The sequence below is a fragment of the Lissotriton helveticus genome, chromosome 2_1 (genome assembly GCF_964261635.1).
Source record: "Lissotriton helveticus chromosome 2_1, aLisHel1.1, whole genome shotgun sequence".
Lineage (NCBI taxonomy): Eukaryota > Metazoa > Chordata > Amphibia > Caudata > Salamandridae > Lissotriton > Lissotriton helveticus.
The window spans coordinates 1,133,979,394-1,134,000,839 of record NC_136059.1 but is presented as its reverse complement, the minus strand read 5'-3'; the positions used below and the strand labels follow the sequence as shown (position 1 = coordinate 1,134,000,839).

Here is a 21,446-nt window from a genome sequence, read left to right as displayed (position 1 = left end):
GCGCCACTTATGTACCTGCAGCAGTCCAGGCAAGATGTCTTTCCCTCCGGGCAGCACACTGTAAATCACGCCCCCTGTACAGAACGCACTCACGCTGGGACATCAGCGCTGTGGGGCGCCGCCCACCGACCTCCGTGTCCGGGGTGGGGATCCCGACTGGGTCTGCCACATTCAGGGCTCTGGGCGCAGAGCGAGCATCGGCACTCCAGCGGGCAGGCAGGAGCGGCCGTCGGATCACAGCATGGGGTCATCTACCGCCTCGTCGCCATTGTCAGGCCCCTACTTAGCGCGGGCGCGTGTGTGTTAGGCGCAGCGGCACTAAGGGACCCGGGACACCAGTTTACTATTCCGCGTGGTCCCGGACTAACTCCTGGGGCCACGCCTCCTTTATTTATACAGCACGCGGCGTCCGTACGACACCGCGTGTGCGCACGTCTACGTGCACGATATGCTAGACTGCTAACATGCAGTATCGCGACATTACATAGACCAGTAATAACCGTAATAAGTAAAAACGGTTTTTAAAATTGTTTTTTATGAAGTGAATTGAACATGGCCAGTTCTATGTAGCCAAGCTGTATTCCGTGCCACCATCACCATCTGTTAACGCCCATGAGTAAGACGTCGTGTGACGATTTGATTACCTCAAGGCTTGAAACGTAGCGACCGAAATCGGGTAGTATTGTGCATTTATACAGACAAGAAAATCAGGCGCTCTTTGTTTTTTTTTAAATAGACCTGTTGTGCAGTTGCTAGCTGTAGACCATTTTGAAAGAAAACATTATGTGTGCATAGAAAAAAAATATTATTCAGTAACTCATCTCACCAACACTACACACATTGAACGTGCATAGGAGCACCGTTGAATATTTACAGGATGGCTAGAAATGCATCTCGTATCCAATTATTGTCCTGTATTCACAGCTGCAAGAGTTTATTCATAAGTCATTTATGTTAAGTATCTCACATTCACTCTCTCCGTGCAACTCTATATTTTTCTTTATCTGTCTCCCTTTCTGCCTCTTATCTCTCTCTTGCTACTTCTTTTTGTCTCTTTCCCGTTCTTTCTATCAATCTTTTTGCAGCTCCCCTTTGCTGCTTCATTTCTCTATTTAGCATTTTCTGTATTTCGTGCCTTTCTCTGTCATGCTTTCGCATATTATCTCTCTTCTACCTTCTCTCTCCCTTTCTTTCGCCTTCTCCCTCTCCCTCTCTCGCTTAGCGGCTTATCCTTCTCTTTCTTCTTGCAGAAAGTGGACGTGACCAGTAGGGCGGTGATGGAAATAATGACCAAGTCCACTGAATACCTCCAGCCCAACCCAGGTAATGAACTACATTTTTCACTGACGTCCAACGTTTCTGCTGTTTCAGTCTGTTCTTCACCTTACGTTGTTGCACCCTCTTCATGAGAGACATTTCATAAAGTAAACAGTTCTACATGCAGTATGGGAGAAAGCTCAGTGGGGAGAAAGGATGGTGATGAAATGGTTTGTGGGGTCCTCCATCTATGATCTCGATATTGACCCCCATTCTCGAGATTCACTCACAAGTAGACCATGGAACAAATCATGTTGTTTAGAAAGGTCCAATCCAACTAACAGCATCACTGATCCTAAGCTGCTTGTATGTAGGTGTCCCAAAAAGGAATATGCAAATGGCTGGGTTCAATGGGTGCACCTTTTTTTAGGTTGAGCTTTTGACCTCTTGTGTGGGCTTAAACTCCGACCACTGCTTTTCATTTGCTTGTTTCAGTGTCCTTTAAAAATCCTTACTTGCTAGTGGTCACTCATGTCTCTTTGTCTCTCCTTTTTCTCTTCCCTTCCTTACACGGAGCAGGGACTAAATACTGTATCATTACACTATGGTTGTTTATCTGTTCTTTGGGGGATTTCTTTTCCTTGGTTTCCTACTCTGTTACTGTTTGCCTGTGTTCAGCCTCGGTGCCAAAGCTGCTCACATTTTAATATAGCATTCCTCCTTCCCACCTCCTCTTAATGCCACAGTTGTTTTCGTGCTGCCTCCTGCTCCGTTGCTCGTATATTTTTTACCTTTTTGCCATTTTGGATGTCCACCGTCAGTTGGACTTCTTTTGGTAAGATGTTTGTTTGGTTTTGGGTTTCCTTTTAAGCTGGAATTGGGCTTGTTTTTAGCCTTTTTTTCACTTTTGGATGACGACCGTCAATATTGTGTTGGGCTTTTTTTGGTAAGATTTTTTGTTTTGGGCTTCCTTTGAAGAGGGATTGGGCTTGTTCTTATCATTATATAATTGTGGGGCTAGATTTCAGTCTTGGTCTCCTGCGTGCATCACTTGACCTTCACTTTTCACATTAAAATTTTCCATCCTAAATGTGTGCATTTAATGCATCCATTTAATTTCTCCCATATTAGCGTTCACCTCCAACCCCCAAGAGTGGCAATGGACGACATCAGTCTCATTCTTTGCGCCGGTGCCAGGTTTTAAGGGCTCTTGGACCTGCCTTTATCAATAATTGATGATATGAGCCTCAGAGTCCAGCCAGGACCGTTACTTTGTTGATCTTGGCCACACCTGGCTGAGAGGGAAGGCATTGTGAGCAGAGAGGGGCAGCTGAACCAGGCAGGGGTGATCCAGCTCTCTCTCTGGTGCCGACTGACACCTGCTTTGTAGATCTGGCGTTAAGTGATCAGCATCTCTAAAGGATGATGTGTGGAGTCATACACATGTGGCTTCAACTGCATCTCTCAATTAACACAGCATTGCCAGGAAAGTATCACAATGAAGGAAGGATTTTTTTTTAGTCATTGAGAAATGACCCATTTCAATATAACAACCAGGGTTACTGCCACTCTGTTTTAAAAGTATGTAGTTTAAAGTCATTTGTAAAGTCCATTCTCACTTAATTTATGGAAAATATGAATCTGGTTTACTCATCTAAAATGCGTGAAATACATTCTACATGTTCCTTTCATATTTCCATTTGTAATAATGATTTATAGTGTATTGTTAATATTCTATAGCGCTCACCTGGTGAGGAGGCTGCTACAAAACATTACCAAAAGGCTAACATGACCAACTGCCTGTCCCACTGTCTACCTCCCTCGGTATCCACCTGTCTTTCTCACTTCCCACATGCCTGTCCTCTCTATCTCTTCCTCCTCCCCTTGACTCTGCCCTTTGCTCTTTCCCTTTCAACCTGGCATACTCTACTGTCTTTTCTTGCTTGTGTGTATCCTCTTTTCACATTTTCAAACTTCTCTTTCTCTCTCACACTCATGACTCTACGCTTCCTTTCCATCAGTAGAAAACCTAAACCTCCTCCATTGTCTCGCTCTCTTCTCGCTCATCCCTTTTTCTCTTCTATGTCTGTCTTTTTCTTAGCTTCCCTCCAGTCTGCGACTGCCTCTTTCCATGTATATTTTATTCTTTCTGCATGTTTTGCCTTTCTCCCTGCATGTCTCCACTTCTTTCTGTCCGGTCCTGTCCACCAGCTTCACTCTCCCATGCTGTCTCCCCATCAAAACCTCTCTCCATTCACTGACACTCTATCTGCCTTTATCTTTTTCCCTCTGTTCCTGTCTGTTCTTTTTCTGTTAACACTCCGACCGTCTATAAACCCCTGCTATCAGCATGTGCATGTGCCTCTCATTAACTTTTAGTCTGTCTCTCTATGCCCTTGTATGACAACAATCTCGCCCTCCCTCTCGCTCCCTCTCATTCTCTATACGCACTTCTCGCCGTCCCTGTCTTTCACATCTATGCTTCTCACTGTTGCATGCCACGAGCATTCCCTTCCATTTTTCCTCCTCTCTGTTGGCTCACTCCCTCACTCTATCTGACCCTCACTTCCAGACCCATTTGAGGGCGTCCTTCTCACCTCTCCTTCGATCTGTCCCTGCCCTTTCTGTGACTGTTATGGCCCACCTCCCCATCTCCCCTGTCTGCCAGGCTTTCACTCATTCTAGTTTTGCATGTCTGCCTGTGCCACTAGCTTCATGCCACCTCCTTCTGTATATTTAGTTAACCCCCAGCATGCCTTTCACATAGTGCCATTATAGGCAACACTCCCCACTCACTGCCAAAGCATGCATGACGAATAAATAAATACAGAACACAACTTTTGTTTGGGAAAATATTGCTGCAGGTTTCCTCCATACAAAAGTATGCATTATGGTGGGTTATCTTACGGGCGATCCAAGGGCAGACAGCGGTAAATAACCTATGATGCCCTGCCCGCCTGATGAGCCAACTTGCACTGTGGTGAACCCAATCAGTGCAACGCATTATAGAGTGATCCCCTTCCCAGGATCACGTGACCCATTGGACCATCTAACTCGCGGCCCTTTCAGGGCGGAGTTTTGCAAGGCAAGCCCCCGGTTGTTCAGACTTACAACCGCCCTCAGGACCAGCGGGGCTCTGACGAATTTCTTCCAGGGACCTGCCATGAGGGCTCTTGGGTTTTGGCCCCGGCACCCCTATTGTGCTCCTGCAGAGGTACCCTTCTGCCTCCAGATCGACCTGTAACTCCTCCACAGCTCTGGGTCGGCCCCCGTCACCTACAGAGCCCCCCACCAACACTGCTACTTCCTCACCTGCAACACGCTGTTTCCAGGGCCTTCTTCATGTCCACTAGGAGCAAATCGATGCCCACCTGTGACAAGTGCATCATCTTTGTTAAAATAACCTTTGGTGTTCGCCTGGCATCGCCCATGCCTGGTGAAGCCAAACCCCTTCGCTCTGCGAACTTGCGCATGGAGCTGATTTATCCTTCTCCCGGAATGTACAACTGCCTCACATGACATGAAGGAATGTGATGGCCCCCAGGAGGGAGCTCTACTCTTAAACATCGCTATATTACCCTTCAAGCTGATGTAGGCTCCCACCTCCTGCAACTTGTGGTCGCAAGCCTTCTAGCACTCTGTGTCTTAACACCTGTTTCCCCAATTTGTGGAAGAGCAGCACCCTAGTCTGATGGCCTAATCCACAACCCGCCTCTCTACTATGTCTATCAGGGCGGGGAATTTTGTGCTTAACTGAAGCCACCCGTAACCTGCTCTCGCAGCAGCGTGCACATACTTAGTTGAAGTTGACCAGACATTTGCACGGATCTTTTTGATTGCTAAACCCTGGCAACCAAGAATGCTCGTATTGTGAACCCTATTGCAGTCACAGCAACCTGTTCGGAGTGACCACTTCCTCCGCCTACCAGGCTTGCTTAACTAAAGCTTGATCACGTGATACTTGGAGCTCGCTCCAGTTATATACCGAGTTCACTTTATTATTCCTGGAATGATTGCCCTCCACAAAATGAAAGCCGCATTCAGCTTACCTTCTAATCACCTTGAAATTCAGGGTGGGACATACCTACCCCGCATGCCAGGGAGTCGTGCGTATATTAACACAAACACTGTTAGAATCTAAGATTCCCAGTTTCAAGGTATTGCCGCAGCCCCCTTTTGTGGGTCTGCTGGGACCACCAACTTACTGCAAGTTACACCGCTACCCATGCAGCTCCCTTAGTGCCCTTGTGTGTCCCTGAAAGATACCTGGCAGGCTAAACTATCTGATGGACTATGAATAAGTGACAAAAGCAAGTGTGCAGATGCTACATTAATGAGTAACATCCCGGTTTGCGCCCACCTTAATGTGCCATGCTGTGAGCAATTAGGTATCCCACATATCTCTTCCTTATAAAGGTTAAAATAAACTGGCAAAAGTCACAAGGCACAGGCAGTGTGCCCAATGATAAACCCCAGTTCTGTGTGATACAAACCCTAGCACACAGTGTGCAAGTTTGATATATCCTTTCGGGGTGACTAAGCCCTAGTTTGCCCCCTTACCTGGATGATCCTCAGTACGAGGGTACAGACTGATGACCAAGTGCTGCGCCAGCCAGTGAACATGTAGACATGGAGCAAATTTAAGCTGTCTCATGCCCTGCAAGGGCGCTTGGTGAGACACCTCCTTAAACCAAGACAAGATGTCCCTATTGGCTGCAAACCCATCCGTCCACTGCCATGCTGTGTTGCCGTGCTGCTGTCCCCCACCCCACCATATGTATCCCCTAACAACTATTGCTAAGGTATACTGAGTGCCAAAAGGTTAGCCAATGTATTTGGATAGGACAGGGAGTAAAGCATTAGCAATTATACCTGCCCCTTCTGAATAGAGGGCGCAAGAAAGGCAGGAGTATAAGTACCCTCCCCCGACCCTCTTGATGCCAGAAGTGACGCGTTGAGCGCGCCGTGCAGAGGGACTCCTCCCCGAGTTCCACAAATAGAGGGGTGATGGTTGTGCCTAATTGGCACTAAGAGGGACGCCCTTTTAGGGTGGCCCACTGCGTGGGCCGCGGGCAGCTGCATTTACTGCCCGATTTTCTTTTCTGAATGGCATAATCTCATTTATCTCTCTTCCTATTTGCCCGTGTCTCGCAGGAAACTGGCAATTGTCCCCACTGTCTCTCCCTTATGGTGTCTGTCTCCTACCTTATACGTTCCTCTACGTGCCCCCAACCTCCCACGAACCTCCATTCTCAGCTGGCCTTTTCTCCTCCCCTCGGCCTACCTGCAACAACCCATTGCCGTCAAACCCAGGGTTACTCTCTTTCTTCCTGTCCATCTACACTCTGCCAATTTCTCTCTCCATCCCAACCGTTATTCCTCCCGCTTTATTCCTCTCTCACCTCTCACATACGCTACCTTTTTGCGCTACCTTTTTCCTGCTTATCTTGTTTCGCTCTTCTGTGCTTGTTTCTGTTCTCTCTCTGCCTGTTTCTTTCTCTATTCGTCAGTCTCTCTCCCCCTCGTTGCCTTGTCTCGCTCTCTCGCTTGCCCTTCTTTGCTTCTCTCCCTCCCCTCTTCCTACCAGTCTCTGCCCACACACTTTTGGCACCCTCTCACCCCTCAGGTAAGCAGTCTGTTCTGTCTACTGATAATCTATCAGGAGAGACAGGCCTGCCGCCCCAGGTGTGCAGCTGCCTGCACAGAGCCAGTCTTATTAAAACACTCATATGCTTAGTCTTCTGAAACCGGGGCCTGCTGGGCAAAGCAGAACGAGTGCCTCATGCCATGGAAGTGATTCTTCCCAGAAATATGATGGATCCTCTCATTTACCCCGTGATACATGATTTGCCTACAAGTGTCCACCCCTCAAGAGGTTCCAACTTCCACTGTTTGGTTCCTTAGTGACTGAAAGGGCGAGATTTTGATCGATACCTTATATCTATTGATCCAAACCTCGATCTGGTCGACTGAACCTTTATTGCCTGTCTTGGAAGGAAACAGTACACCTATCTGCAAATTAGTTCACCCAAGAAAGGACTCTACTCTCAAAGATCACGGACAACTTCTAGGTTTCAAAAGTTTATTGTAAAGATATAATGAGCTGCAAATACAAGCATCTCAGAATGAGATTCACGAGGTACACAGGTCCAATTACATACATGTGCTCTCGAAAAGCCCTCAGACGAGCAACAGAAATCACTAACACAAGTTCTAAAAATAGCAAAGCTATCAGCATAGACGCATATCTCTCCTTCATTTAGGTTGGAGGAAAACGAACACAGGTTAGGCGTCCCTACCCTGTTCTAGATGGTATCCCTACTTAACCAAATCCCAACCTAACAAAGGTGTCAGCAATGAATGACCCCCAAGGGAAGTCACCCACTCTAAGTCTCTTGGTGAAAACCTAAAGTTCTCCAGTCATGACCCCTCACTGCCTACCCATCCGCTCTCTAAAGGGTCCTCAGGTCTCTGCTCTAACTCCACCCAGGGGTGCTGTCCCTAATACAAAACAGTCAACAACATTTGAGACGCCCCTTGCGAAACGCCTCTCACGTGGTGCAACTTCAGGCTTTTTCCATGATGCTTTGTATTGGGCCTCAGACGTTAGAATTGACCTTGCTTCTCAGTCTCTTCTCCGGCCCGCTGATACCCCTTAAACATTCCAGAACCCTCCTCCATGTCTGGGCCGTCTACTGAACAGGCCTCTATTCATTCACTTATAATTGGATCCCCCCTTTCCTGTTGCAGACAGATATCTGCCGCCAAGAACCCAACTCTCATAGACTTCTAAAAAGGCTTGCAACATTTCTCAGCCCAGACATGTACGTGTAAATCAATGCTAAAACATCTCAGGCCTACAATATTTCACATTATGATTATAGCATTCAATTTCTTCATTTAATTAAAGCATGTTAAAACTCTTATTCTATTAATTAGAAAACATTACTCTAAATCATGGCCCATTAATGCAATGACCAAAAACGTTAAAACAATCTGTGTCGTGAAAAGAAACACCTTCCCTTTTAGCTCCAGCTCTGGCCCTGAGGCCTACCACGTTCTGCGTTTTACCACAGACCATCTTATATGTTAACAGCTACACGACATAGATTCAAAATAATCTCGTCTAATAAAATCATATAATGTCACGCATGTCTGTATTAGTTCCACTTCTACTTAAATCTCTATATTAGCTATACATTTAGAATATAATTTCAGATACTATTAGCACTCATGGCATTTCTCTTCATGAATTATGCTCTCTATAGGTAAGTGTGATGTACTCATATATTTATATCAGTTTGCGCTCTCTCAGTTCCCCCCTTTGATGACCTCTCGGGGTCATCACTAACATTTAAACTGCAGTTATTGCTGGCATTCTCTGCGCTTCCAGAGCTCTCAGGCTCCTGTACTGATTATCTTGTATGGCAGCCAATCTCTGCAACTGTTCTCTTTGGGCCCTTTCTGACCTTCTTGCTCTGTACCATTTGAATACCCTCACCAATCCCCACAATATTATCCCACAGATCAATACTATGATGATAGGCTTTAGGATATACCAAATAAAGCTTTTGCCCAAGGTGGAAAACCACCCTCCAACTGTACTCATTCCGTGGCCCACCTTTTCCCAGACATTTTCTCTACTCAAGTCTTCGATCTCTTTGTGTATATTAGTTATGTTCTTAATAACTTTCTCAAGGGGTTTTGAAAGGTCTGGAATGTAAGTGCAACATTCCTGAACCTTCAAAGCCTTACAGACTCCGCCCTCTTTTGCTAATAAGACATCTAATGCAAGCCGATTTTGAAGAACCATAGCCCTTATCGATTGCATCTCTCCTTCTACCAGCATTAAGGACTGAGCAGTGCTGGCAGACAACCTGTCGACAACTGTTGCCAGTCGTCTAATTTTAACATCATTAAGGATTATTCCCAGAAGAGGGAACATAGCTCCAAAGACATCTCCAACCATTTCTGCATCGCCTAAGTCTCTCCTTCCCCTCGATGATATCTGGCCCTCATTGATCAATAAGTCTTGTGCATGATATATTTTGGGGAAGACAATTGCCAAGTAACATGATCCATACCAGTTGTCAGGTAGTCTCACGTAAGCATTTCTTCCACATACAAAATACACATTTGGAATCACTTGCATTCCCTTCAGGAAATCCTTAGTGTAGTACTCTAAATTAAAAGCATGTTCACAGTCAACTTCACCCACGTATACATTTTCATAATACGTTTTGGCTCGGTGAAGACATAACTTTCCTTTCTGCGCTTTATCTAAAGCTATTGGACCACTACTACCCTTTCTCTTATGTGACTTCTCTTCCTCGGTCCAATCTAATTTCCCTTGTCCTGATTTTTTCAAAATCTTTTGTCTCCTGTAACGATCATCCACCTGCCCTATGAACTTTTTCTCGACTTCGGACACCTTGCATGTCAGATTATTTCTACGGGCATGTGAAGTATCTAAGGTAATCCAAGGAATGAAGAACTTGGCCAATCTGTCTTCACTCTTCCAGTAATCCCATTTATTCATCTGCTTATAATTCGGGACTTCTGGCAACACAGAATCATAATTGGAGAAATAGTATTCAAAACTATCTCTCTCATAAAATATACTAAGCAATAAGCTACATGTAATGCCATATGTCAGAGGGAGGTGATGATATCGAATTCCTTCATCTACAGACGCAGGCAACTGCATGCAGACGTAGCAATCCTTAACCTCCATGGCATCCACGTATTCATACAAAAGTTTAGCATAAGCATTTGACCTAAAGTCTCCTTGGGACTCGTCTACATGTAACCTGCGGGCTTCTGCAGCCAATAACGCTTTCTCTTGAGTGTTTTCCCTTTTCTCACCTGCAACAGTGGGTGTAAGTGTTACTACAGAATTCGCATCAGTTACCTTTACCTCTTCCTCATGTCCCTTTACATAAGAAATTGTTACCACTAAAGCTATTAATATTATCACTCCTACTATTAGTGTACCTATTATACATTTAGCTCTGCGGTTCGGGGTGCCGGCCTCCATTTCGTCAGACAATCTAGCTTTTCCCTTTCTCTTTGCAAAAAAGTTCTTTTCCTCTCGTTCCTTTACAGTCTCTTTCAATCCTTTTTTGTCTTTAGAATCCACACAGCTGGAGGCTGACAGCCTTTTTCGCAAAAAGTCCTTTCACAGTTCAAAAAGACAACCCTAGCCCTTCTCCATCCACTCAAGGGGTTCCCTAAAATTCTCTGCTTCCTGGGCGCTAGGTAATCTTCTTTTCTTCTGCTTGCTTTATTTACAAAGTCCTTTAACAATCGACTATTAGATTTGTGGTTGCAGCTTCAATAGCATAGTTCAATATTTCCATGCGAAGAGTATGCTCTTCATGTGCTGTTATCGTGGTACCAAAGTCGGGGAATTTCAATTCTGTAAGAAACATGTGTTTTAACTTGCTGAGGCGGGGAGGTCTGGGGAGCACGAATGTTAGTGACCCTTCTTGTTCGACACCGGGTACCAACAGTTGTATTTCCACGGTGATAATGGGCTCAGAACTGGACACCACCACCGCTCGGATCCTCCCTGTCTCCGGTTTCACAGACATTTGTCGCCAGATATGTCCACTCAGGTGTGGAGTATCTTCTGTTAGGCACACGCACTCTACTTGACCTCCTTCGGTTCGGTGCCTCAGCGCCCTGAGCACCTTCTTCTGGGTCTGAGTCTTCTGATATCGGAGGAAGGGTTGCTTCTGGAGTTGACCTCAGGCTAGAACTTCTTCTTTGCGGCCAATTTGCTTCTCCACGTGCCCTTCTACTCCTTCTCCTTCTGGTCTGTTCTCGCTCTCTTTCAGACCTGTCAGGGTCAGACTCGTACTCCCAGCTGTCTTCTCCTTCTGTAGCGTCTTCTGTTTCGCTGTTGTACTGACCGTCCTCAGCTTGGTCAGACTCGTTCCCTGCTTCCACTGGCACCTCTACAGCTTGGCTAGCCCCCTCTATGGCTTCTTGGTCCTCAGCTGGACGTCCATCCGAGAGAGGAGCTGTTTCCAGAGGTGCTGGAACCCTTTTCGTATGCGACGCGTGTATCCAGTTGGGCAGGCCTCCCACCTTTACCTGGTAGGGCCCACGCCAACGAATATCCAAGCAGCTTCTTCTCACATGTTTCTTCACCAGGACCCAGTCCCCAGGATACAGGTCATGGCAAGGGCCCTGGCACGCTGGAACCTCTGCAGCCTGCACCGAGCGTTTCACCCTTTCTTGTCGTCTGTTCATATTCCTTTCATGCGCTGCCCTAAGCCATGCTTCAAGGGCTTCAAACTGGGTTGGTCTAGGCAAGGGTCTCTTTGAGGTCATGACTGATTTCAATCGATGTAACACCTCTAATCTGAACGTCCCGTACTTCGGGAACGTCAGTTCCTCGTTTCCTTCAGTAATCTTACTCCACTCTGATATCCAAAGGATCGTATGCAACCCAACATTTACTGCCATATAACGAGCTGGCGTACCCTCCGGCGGGGCTTCTTCCCCTTCATACGATCCTCGCCTCTCTTTCTTAAACAGCGCTTTCAACCATTTAAAACACTTCATAATTATGCGCACAAAATCCAGCCTCGCTACTCTGTTTACTTCCTGATGACAATCCACCAATCCTGTCGCGGCTTTGCTAGCTTGGCCTATCACAGCGCGGTCTTTCTCCGGTCAGCCAATCACTGCGCGACACCACCTGACGTCTCTTTTCTCCGCTTCGCAGCAGCACCCCTCCTTTCTCAACTCGTCTCCCGGTTATGCATGCGTCCCATTCATACACTGAAAAATGACTACTTCCGACCAAGCGGTCACTTCTCTCGACTGTACGTCCACAGTCTATCTGTAATTGTCAACACAACTGACGAGACGTCTATCGTCTCTCTGATAGGTTACTTACACACACAGTAACTTCCGACCAGCGTCCGTTACTCACGCACTCACTCTTACGTTCCCCCTATCTCGGTCTCTCGGGTGATCAATGGTACCTCATGACCCCCTTCACACTAGTTGACAATTACTCTGGGTGTCCGATACCCCCGAACCACTTAAGCTCTCCTTGAACTTAAGATTTCCACCGGTTGCGCGCGCTCACAACCTGTTCCACAGTCACTCTACAGACATTCAACTCCGCCAGACATTACAACATAGATACAATACAAAAACACCGCAATCTAACACGCATAACCCTTTATACTCACTCTCCTCCGATACTGCTGCTTTCTCTGTCTCACGTCATCCGGATCTTCATCTGCGGGCTGTTCTTCCGATCATCGATTTCTAGGGGCCTTGGGGTAAGCTAACCTGGCCTAGGTCACCGTCCTCAAGAAGGCAACCATCCTCTGCTACCAACTGAAAGGGCGAGATTTTGATCGATACCTTATATCTATTGATCCAAACCTCGATCTGGTCGACTGAACCTTTATTGCCTGTCTTGGAAGGAAACAGTACACCTATCTGCAAATTAGTTCACCCAAGAAAGGACTCTACTCTCAAAGATCACGGACAACTTCTAGGTTTCAAAAGTTTATTGTAAAGATATAATGAGCTGCAAATACAAGCATCTCAGAATGAGATTCACGAGGTACACAGGTCCAATTACATACATGTGCTCTCGAAAAGCCCTCAGACGAGCAACAGAAATCACTAACACAAGTTCTAAAAATAGCAAAGCTATCAGCATAGACGCATATCTCTCCTTCATTTAGGTTGGAGGAAAACGAACACAGGTTAGGCGTCCCTACCCTGTTCTAGATGGTATCCCTACTTAACCAAATCCCAACCTAACAAAGGTGTCAGCAATGAATGACCCCCAAGGGAAGTCACCCACTCTAAGTCTCTTGGTGAAAACCTAAAGTTCTCCAGTCATGACCCCTCACTGCCTACCCATCCGCTCTCTAAAGGGTCCTCAGGTCTCTGCTCTAACTCCACCCAGGGGTGCTGTCCCTAATACAAAACAGTCAACAACATTTGAGACGCCCCTTGCGAAACGCCTCTCACGTGGTGCAACTTCAGGCTTTTTCCATGATGCTTTGTATTGGGCCTCAGACGTTAGAATTGACCTTGCTTCTCAGTCTCTTCTCCGGCCCGCTGATACCCCTTAAACATTCCAGAACCCTCCTCCATGTCTGGGCCGTCTACTGAACAGGCCTCTATTCATTCACTTATAATTGGATCCCCCCTTTCCTGTTGCAGACAGATATCTGCCGCCAAGAACCCAACTCTCATAGACTTCTAAAAAGGCTTGCAACATTTCTCAGCCCAGACATGTACGTGTAAATCAATGCTAAAACATCTCAGGCCTACAATATTTCACATTATGATTATAGCATTCAATTTCTTCATTTAATTAAAGCATGTTAAAACTCTTATTCTATTAATTAGAAAACATTACTCTAAATCATGGCCCATTAATGCAATGACCAAAAACGTTAAAACAATCTGTGTCGTGAAAAGAAACACCTTCCCTTTTAGCTCCAGCTCTGGCCCTGAGGCCTACCACGTTCTGCGTTTTACCACAGACCATCTTATATGTTAACAGCTACACGACATAGATTCAAAATAATCTCGTCTAATAAAATCATATAATGTCACGCATGTCTGTATTAGTTCCACTTCTACTTAAATCTCTATATTAGCTATACATTTAGAATATAATTTCAGATACTATTAGCACTCATGGCATTTCTCTTCATGAATTATGCTCTCTATAGGTAAGTGTGATGTACTCATATATTTATATCAGTTTGCGCTCTCTCATGGGTTTACGCCTTGTGGCCCCCATATTAATTTCAGAAATGGCAACAGCACCTGCTTTCCTTGGCTCATCACATGCTCTGCCTTTTGTCAGCCTAACAGACAGTTATGCATGCATACTTCGGACCCACCAAACATTACACCCATCTGCCTGTCACTGCATACCTCCCTACGATATTAAGTTGTAATTGGGGACTTGTTCTTTTTCTATCTGCCTGCCTCCACTTAAGCCAATGCTCACTGTAACTGTCTCTTTGTTGTCAAAACACATGGGTAAAAAAGGAGGAAAAAAAGACAACAGACCTAAATAAATCTCCTTGAGAACTTGGAAATCCAGATTAAATTCAAGGAGAAATATCCTAAAAAGAAAACCCATGTGCAATAATATAAGAAGCGGGTGATGAACGTGAAGAAAAATACTTATTGGAATGCATTGTATCGCTGGGAGCATCAGTCAACATTCTCATATAATTGTGGAAAATGATTTTGATTCTCCACATTGAATTGGGAAATAGTGAAAATAAAAACAGCAGTCCGCCATCTTCTTCCGAGAGAAAGATATTGTATCCCTGCCTATCCCTAAAGATATCCTGTGATGAATCTTGCAAAAGACAAATGGCTAAGGGTTGGCGGAATTTACGGAGTTTCACTCCATCGAATTCCGCGGAGTTACATAAAAACACTGCGAGATTCTGCAGAGTTCCGCCAACGTTCAGAAATATGCATGTTGTGCCGTTTGCACTGCAATTTAGTGCCAGTAGCATGAGCAACTTTGAAAAATCGGTGTGAACGGCAGCATACGGTGGGCAAGAGCGTGCGGCCATTCGAGTTGATCTTACTGCCGCTCGAGTAGAAAATCTACTCAAGCAGCAGCAAATCTACTTGAAAAGCAGCCCTCTCACTGCGACTGCTCAGAACCACCCCTGTTAGGAAATGTCGCTAGGGGACACCTAATCTTGCTCGTATTTCTGGAGCTATGCGGGAAAAGAATTCCACATGCAGCAATTGGCAGACTTTGGCCTGAACTCCGTGTTACAAGAGTAATGCTGAGTCTCCAAATTCTGCTTTTCCGCAGGCAGAGTGAAACATTCGCCCACCCCTACACATGGCACCAAACAAATCCAGCTTAATCTTAAAAAGTGACTTGCCTACATGCACTATTTCTTTGCCATTTTGAAGGGCTCTCAAGAAGCGAAGTGGTAAGCTGAAAACCACCTGTCGCCACCTCTAAAAAACAACAAGCAGGCATCGAGAGCAGGAATGGGCTCCTGAAGTGGTATTTACCCTCGTTGGCATGTCTGGTATCACTTGAGCGTGAACCCGTGCTAGCTCGTCTAGCTCCTCCTAAGTTTATTCCCTGGTGAGCTGGCATGACAGAACCTCTCGAAACTCCAACTGATGTAGAAACAAACCTCATGGATCTATTTTGGCCTGGAGTCCAGGGGTCATGTTGATAACAGCAGAAGGCACTTTATCAACTGACAATGGTGCAATGAATTACATTTATGGTCCTGTGCACCACTTTCAAAGTTCACAGTGATTCAGGGTCCCTAAAGAAGCACTGATCCATATTCTTTACCAGTCCGAGATCTGTGATCCAACACTGCTACCCTACACTAAAGAGTTACAAATATACAAAATACCATCCACTTACTCTGAGTACAGGGCATGCAGACTTTTGCCATGTTGTTCCTTCTGACAAACATTTTGCCACCTGCACTGCAGCACACAATGAAATAGCATTGGAGTTGTAGGTCAGGAAATACCTGTCAGCAGGCCAGGTATGGTTAGTGGGGGATGTGGCAACCTACCATTAAAAATGAAAGAAAGCGGCAATTACTGTGGGGCAAACATGGGCATCGAGAGTGAGTTGGTGTTTGCCACATGGTGAAATGTCTGCAAATCGGAGTGCCCATGTCAAATGGTAGAATACTTGAAAATGAAATAAGTGTGCCTTTGCTATTGATCTGCAGCTGTGTCTGATTTCAGACGTGCATAACTATTTTATGTCATTTTATTCTCAGTCTTAGTGAAATAATGGATGTGGGAAGGGGTGAGAGGCTACAGTGGTGGTCCTTGTAACACTTTTGTACATTTTATGAGTCAATTTGGCTGGTCTTTAAGTTGTGTAATCCTGTAAAGGACTTTTTCGTGAGTGTCTCAGAGATACAGTATTGCTTTGTCTTCTGGAAAAAGTGTAGGAAGGTCTAATTTAACAACAAATGTGTTTATTGCAAGAGTCCCAGTAGTGAATGCATTCTTGGTGAAGTCCTCCTCCTATTCTTTACTAGCTCACCTCTTGCTCAGATAAGGTGGACCTTTTGATGTTTTTTTGGTCTGGCTTGACAGCGTCAGACAATTATGTGAGCATCACCAGAGAGTGCTTTGACTCTGCCCACAGGCTGGGAGACAGGATTACACATTTTGATTGTGTGCGTAAATAAAAAAGTGCTTGCCCTCCACACAGCTTTGATCTTTTTGTTTATTTATCCAGCTGCCTGGACTTGACATTTCAGGGGCACACACGACTTTGCAATGCTGTCAAAGTGTCTTGAATAACTAGATAATGTATGATGTTTATGTTTCTGTGGCAGCAGCACAGATGGGAGGAGGGCAACCATAAGGAATGTATACCATTCCATATGTTGTTGAATTTGTGTGTCTTGTATTGCAATTGGTCAGAGAGTGAATGTGAGAATGAGTCAGTGGATAGGTGATTGGATATATGAGTGCAAAGATGAGTGACAGAGTACATGTATGATGACCTGCTGAGTGCCTAAATCCTTCAGTGACACAAGATGCACTTTCATTCATAAAGCAGACCTATTGGCATTGCCAATGCTTGTTTCCAATATCATGTGAATATTTACCTATTGTGGTTAAACTATGGCCCCTTTTCTCCATAGAAGTATATTGCATCAGCATTGTAATTGGATGGATCAAAACATGGGGGTTGGCTTTAACACTAGCTACAATGTGTTTCTACCTTGTGGTCTGTGACTGAGATTCAGGACAGGCACTTTAATTAACTGAGGGCTCTACCCGACTATTTTAGATATAATTGAGCTTTTAATCACAGCCTTAAGCAGGCTGCAATTTTTAGAGCGAGAAGAGCATTCTGCCTTTTAAAATTATTTTAATTAATGTGATGTGCAATGTTTCATGTATAGGTTAGGTTACACTGTGGTTTTTGTTCCGGTACCATTCAGGAAATGTAGGCACCAGGGGAATTAAAGTCAAAGGAAAGGTGAACAGTAGAACGATTGAAGACACACATGTATGCATATGTGTAATAAATGAATTAGAGAAAGTTAATTTCAATTTCTCTTCTTGTGATTATGCTGTCTCTATGGGTCTGCACACTTGCATGGGGGAATATAACTACATACACTTGTGTTCGGTTTCTATTTTAAGAGCATATAGATCAGAAAATCAACCTTTAGGTTAAAGTTTCTAGTAAGAATTAGTTGAATAAAACCAAATCAGTAAATGCTTTCCTTCAGACTAAGTGTAACTCTTTTACTGGAGCACCTACATCAGCAGTTTGCAATAGCGGCGGCTACAGGGCAGTGGTGGTAGGTCGGGGAGGTAAAGTTAAAGAAAAAAAGGAAAAATTACAAGAAAAAAAGAAAAATTGACTTACCTGCCAGCTCCTGTCCTCTTTGGTCGATGCATGAAACAGGAACCACACAGGCACCCAGACTTCCCTAGCTATTCACAATGCTGCTGTAACCAGCATGACAGCAGCGTCGTAAGGGGTGGGAGACGGTGCATGTTCTCCACCCAAGCTGAGCCACACAGCTGGGTGGAGAATGCTAATTGCGCATGAATGTTTGGCTGGCCCAAGAGGGACAGCCAAATTGACATGCGCACTTAGAAAGTGTCCACGACTCCTCCCCATCTCTGTTGGCAGACCAGCCCCGCTCCGCACCTACAGAGACAGTAGTGAAAAGTAAAATGATAAAAAAATGGTGTTTTTATCATTTTATTTTTCCAGTGGGAAGATGCTCCTAAACCTAGCAGAGGATCCGCCTCTGGCAGTTTGCTTCTTCATAAGGCAACCTACCATCCTAGTTTGCTACTACATGCATTACGTTCGCTACAGTTTGTTTGGAAATAATTATGGGAACCCCAGGTTTTAACCAGCTTCAGCATCATAAATAGATGCTTCAAGATCACTGTATTAAATATATGTGTTCATTGACACTGATATGCATATACAGGCCTTAGGACCTAATTTCACGTCAAGTGATCTTCCAAACTCTCACTGTAACTTTATTTAGAGTATGTTAGAGGACCCTCCCTGTTGCGTGTTTTCTGAGATGCAGAATATTTAATCTCTAACAGTTCTCAACGTCCTTTAGGGAAAATTTCTTTTTTGGCGCTTTTCTGCCTGATATTTAATTAATATGAGAGAAACTAATGGCGACCCAGCACTCTTAGCAACTCCTGCCACAAGCTAGTGTTACTGGTGTAACTTGCAAGTACAAATTCTGATAGGTGATGCTAGTGCCTGGATCCTCGTGAGTGGAACTTCCTGTAAAGTCACAGACACACAAGTGCTCGGGGGTACCACAACGTCACTCATATAGCATAAATCAATGTTAAAACTAAGTAAGGACAATAATTGTAGGTTTGAAATAAGATGAATTGGTCATAATAGATCCTAGCACAAGATGTGGTAAAGTGGTTGATCACCAGTCAAAGTAACCTTAAAGCTGACCCTAATATCAAAAGGATGTTTTACAAAGATAAAAAAACGAAATCCTTTTCGTCTCATTAAAAGGTGTAAACTTCATAAAATACATTTTTGATTAAATCACCTACGCTGTGTATATAAAAGTGCATTACATTTAAAAGTAATCATTGCAACGCATGGTGGTGCAATCTGTGTGCTGTGGGACATCATATTCATGGAATAAGGCATCATCCTCTACATTGTCTTCTAAAGTGGTAATTACCCTTCAATGCCATCCAGGGGACTCCACCAACGTTACATGCACTTAGGCTCAACATTCTTCGTGAGAGCGATACCAAAGAGCAAAGGAGTTGCAAAGAAGGGATAACTATCTCCTCACTCTATACCACAAGACTTAAGAGCAGTAGAAAAATTGATGTTTTTTAGTTCAAGGAAAAATTCTGTCGGAGGCCCTTACTTTTTTATATCTGCTCAGACAGAAAATACGAAGCAGATTCAGTGTCTTTCACCCATGTAAGTGCAGATACATTCCTATAGTGGTAAATGTTCAACATACTGGAACAATGTATATTGAACAACCTCAACTAGAGGTAAACAAGCATCTTTCCTCTTGTTAGTGTTGCAAGCAGTTTTGAACATTCCAACAACTTGACATTGCTGCTTTTTATTTGCGAACGATGGTATACTATGCACAATGCAAATCCATCATTTCTAAAATGATTTCCCACAGGACTGGCTTGTCACCTTTATAGCTGTTGCTTGACAGGATCAGTCCTGGGAACATCCAGTAGATGTCTCTTGCCCCCATAGCAGTACAGGTTTACCAAGCAATCTATTAATTGATCAATCAATCATTCAAGTGGACTTATATATGGTGACTGATCACCTGAGAGGGTATTAGGGCGCTTGAGGGTCATGCTGTTCAGGTGACTCAGTCGAGCAGCCAAGTCTTGAGTGCTCTCTGGAATTCTAGTAAAGAGGTGGAGCTCCAAAGCTGCCGAGGGAGGTCTTTCCAGGTTTTTGCCGCGAGGTAGGACAAGGAGCGTCCTCTGCTGTTGCTTTGGTGCCTGCAGGGGTGTGGGCGAGTGAGAGGGAGTTGGAGCATAATTGTCTGGTAAGATGTAGAAATTCAGGCAATGGTTGATGTAGGCTGGTCCTTAGGTGTCAAGGGCTTTGTAGGCGTAGATCACTAGCTTGAATTGTCATCTTGTCTCTATGGAGAGCGAGTGGAGTTTTCTGAGGTGGGAAGTGATGTGGGTCCATCTGGGCAAGTTGAGGAAGACTCTGGCAGCAGAGTTCAGTACGGTCTGGAGTCTCAGCAGAAGGTGTGTAGTGATCCCAGCATAGAGTGCATTGCCGTAGCCTAATTGGCTGGTAATTAGGGCCTGAGTAACAGTACGCCTGGTGTTCAGTGGGGCCATAACATGCAAAGTTTGCGAAAGCAGGCAGAATTAACTATGTTAATCTGGGTCTAAATGTCCAGTTTATTGCCCAGGATTATACAGAGGTTTCTGGCATGGTCGGTCGGTTTGGGTGATGGTCGTAGGTCCAAGGGCCACCAGGAGTCGCTCCAAGGGATGGTTTTGTTGTTGAAGATTAGCACTTCTGTTTTGTCCGGTTTGAGCTTCAGGCAGTTGTCGACACTCGTCATCACCTGTGGATGTTGGTTCTTGAGTTGGCAGGATCTTTTGAGAGTGAGAGGATAAGCTGGGTGTCGTCTGCGTAGGATGTGATGTTTAGTACTTGGTATCTGATGATGTTGCCCAAGGGGGTCATGTAGGTGTTGAAGAGGGTGGGGCCTAGGGAGGTTCTTTGAGGGACGTCATAGATGATGTCCTTGGGTTCGGAGGGGAATGGAGGTAAGCAAACCTTCTGCTTTCTTCTGGTGAGGAAGGAGGCAATCCACTTCATAGTATTTTCTTGGATACTGATATGATAGTCTTCTTATTAGGGTGTGATGAGATACACTGTCAAAGGCTGCTGAGAGATCAAGCAGGATCAGACTAGCTGTTCCTTCCAGTCAAGGAGGGCTCTGATGTCATCCGTGGCCACGATCAAGGCAGTCTCAGTGCTGTGGTTGGTACGGATTGCATATTGGGAGTTGTGAAAGAGAAGGTTCTACTCCAGATATTTTGTGAGATGTCAGTTGATGGCTTTTTCCAGGACTTTGGTGGTGAAAGGGAGAAGGCAGATGAGGTGGTAGGTTTTTAGTTCACTCGGGTCGGCTGATGGTTTCTTGAGCAATGGTTTAATTTCTACATGTTTCCAGTCTTTGGGAAAGGTGACGTGGCAAGTGAGGGAGTTGAAGAGGGCGATGAGCTTGCTGCTGCTCCTGTGGCTTCTGAGGTTAAAAATGTGGTGTGGACAGGGTTCTGCGAGGGATTCTGAGTGAACAGAGTTCATGTTGGTATTGGTGTCTTGGGGGTGTGCTGGTCCCATGAGGTAAGTGGGTGATCTGTGTTGATTTTGGTGATTGCATGAAGGTCAAAGAAATCTGAGGACTTGGGCTGGGGTTCAAAGTTCTTATAGATGGTGGTGATAAACGCATGGTCAACCTGAACTGTTCACTTTGCCCCGGTCCAGCTCAACCAGATAACCCCCATTGTCACTGATTGTATCTAAACGCTAAAACTCTTCTTATTCTTTAAAACCTCATAAGTCGACTTCTATTTATTGGATTTTTTCATTTTAGTTTTGATTTATTTAATAAAATTATTGTCTATTT

The 21,446-nt window shown here is 44.9% G+C and overlaps 1 protein-coding gene across 1 annotated transcript in view; it reads left to right on the top strand.

Annotated features, from left to right (window-relative positions):
* Positions 1–21,446, top strand: part of SH3GL2 (SH3 domain containing GRB2 like 2, endophilin A1) — an 803,888-nt gene that overhangs the window by 514,251 nt on the left and 268,191 nt on the right. The window contains exon 3 of the mRNA XM_078675974.1: positions 1,251–1,323. Coding sequence (XP_078532100.1) covers positions 1,251–1,323 — 73 coding nt within the window. The remainder of the gene's footprint in view (positions 1–1,250; positions 1,324–21,446) is intronic.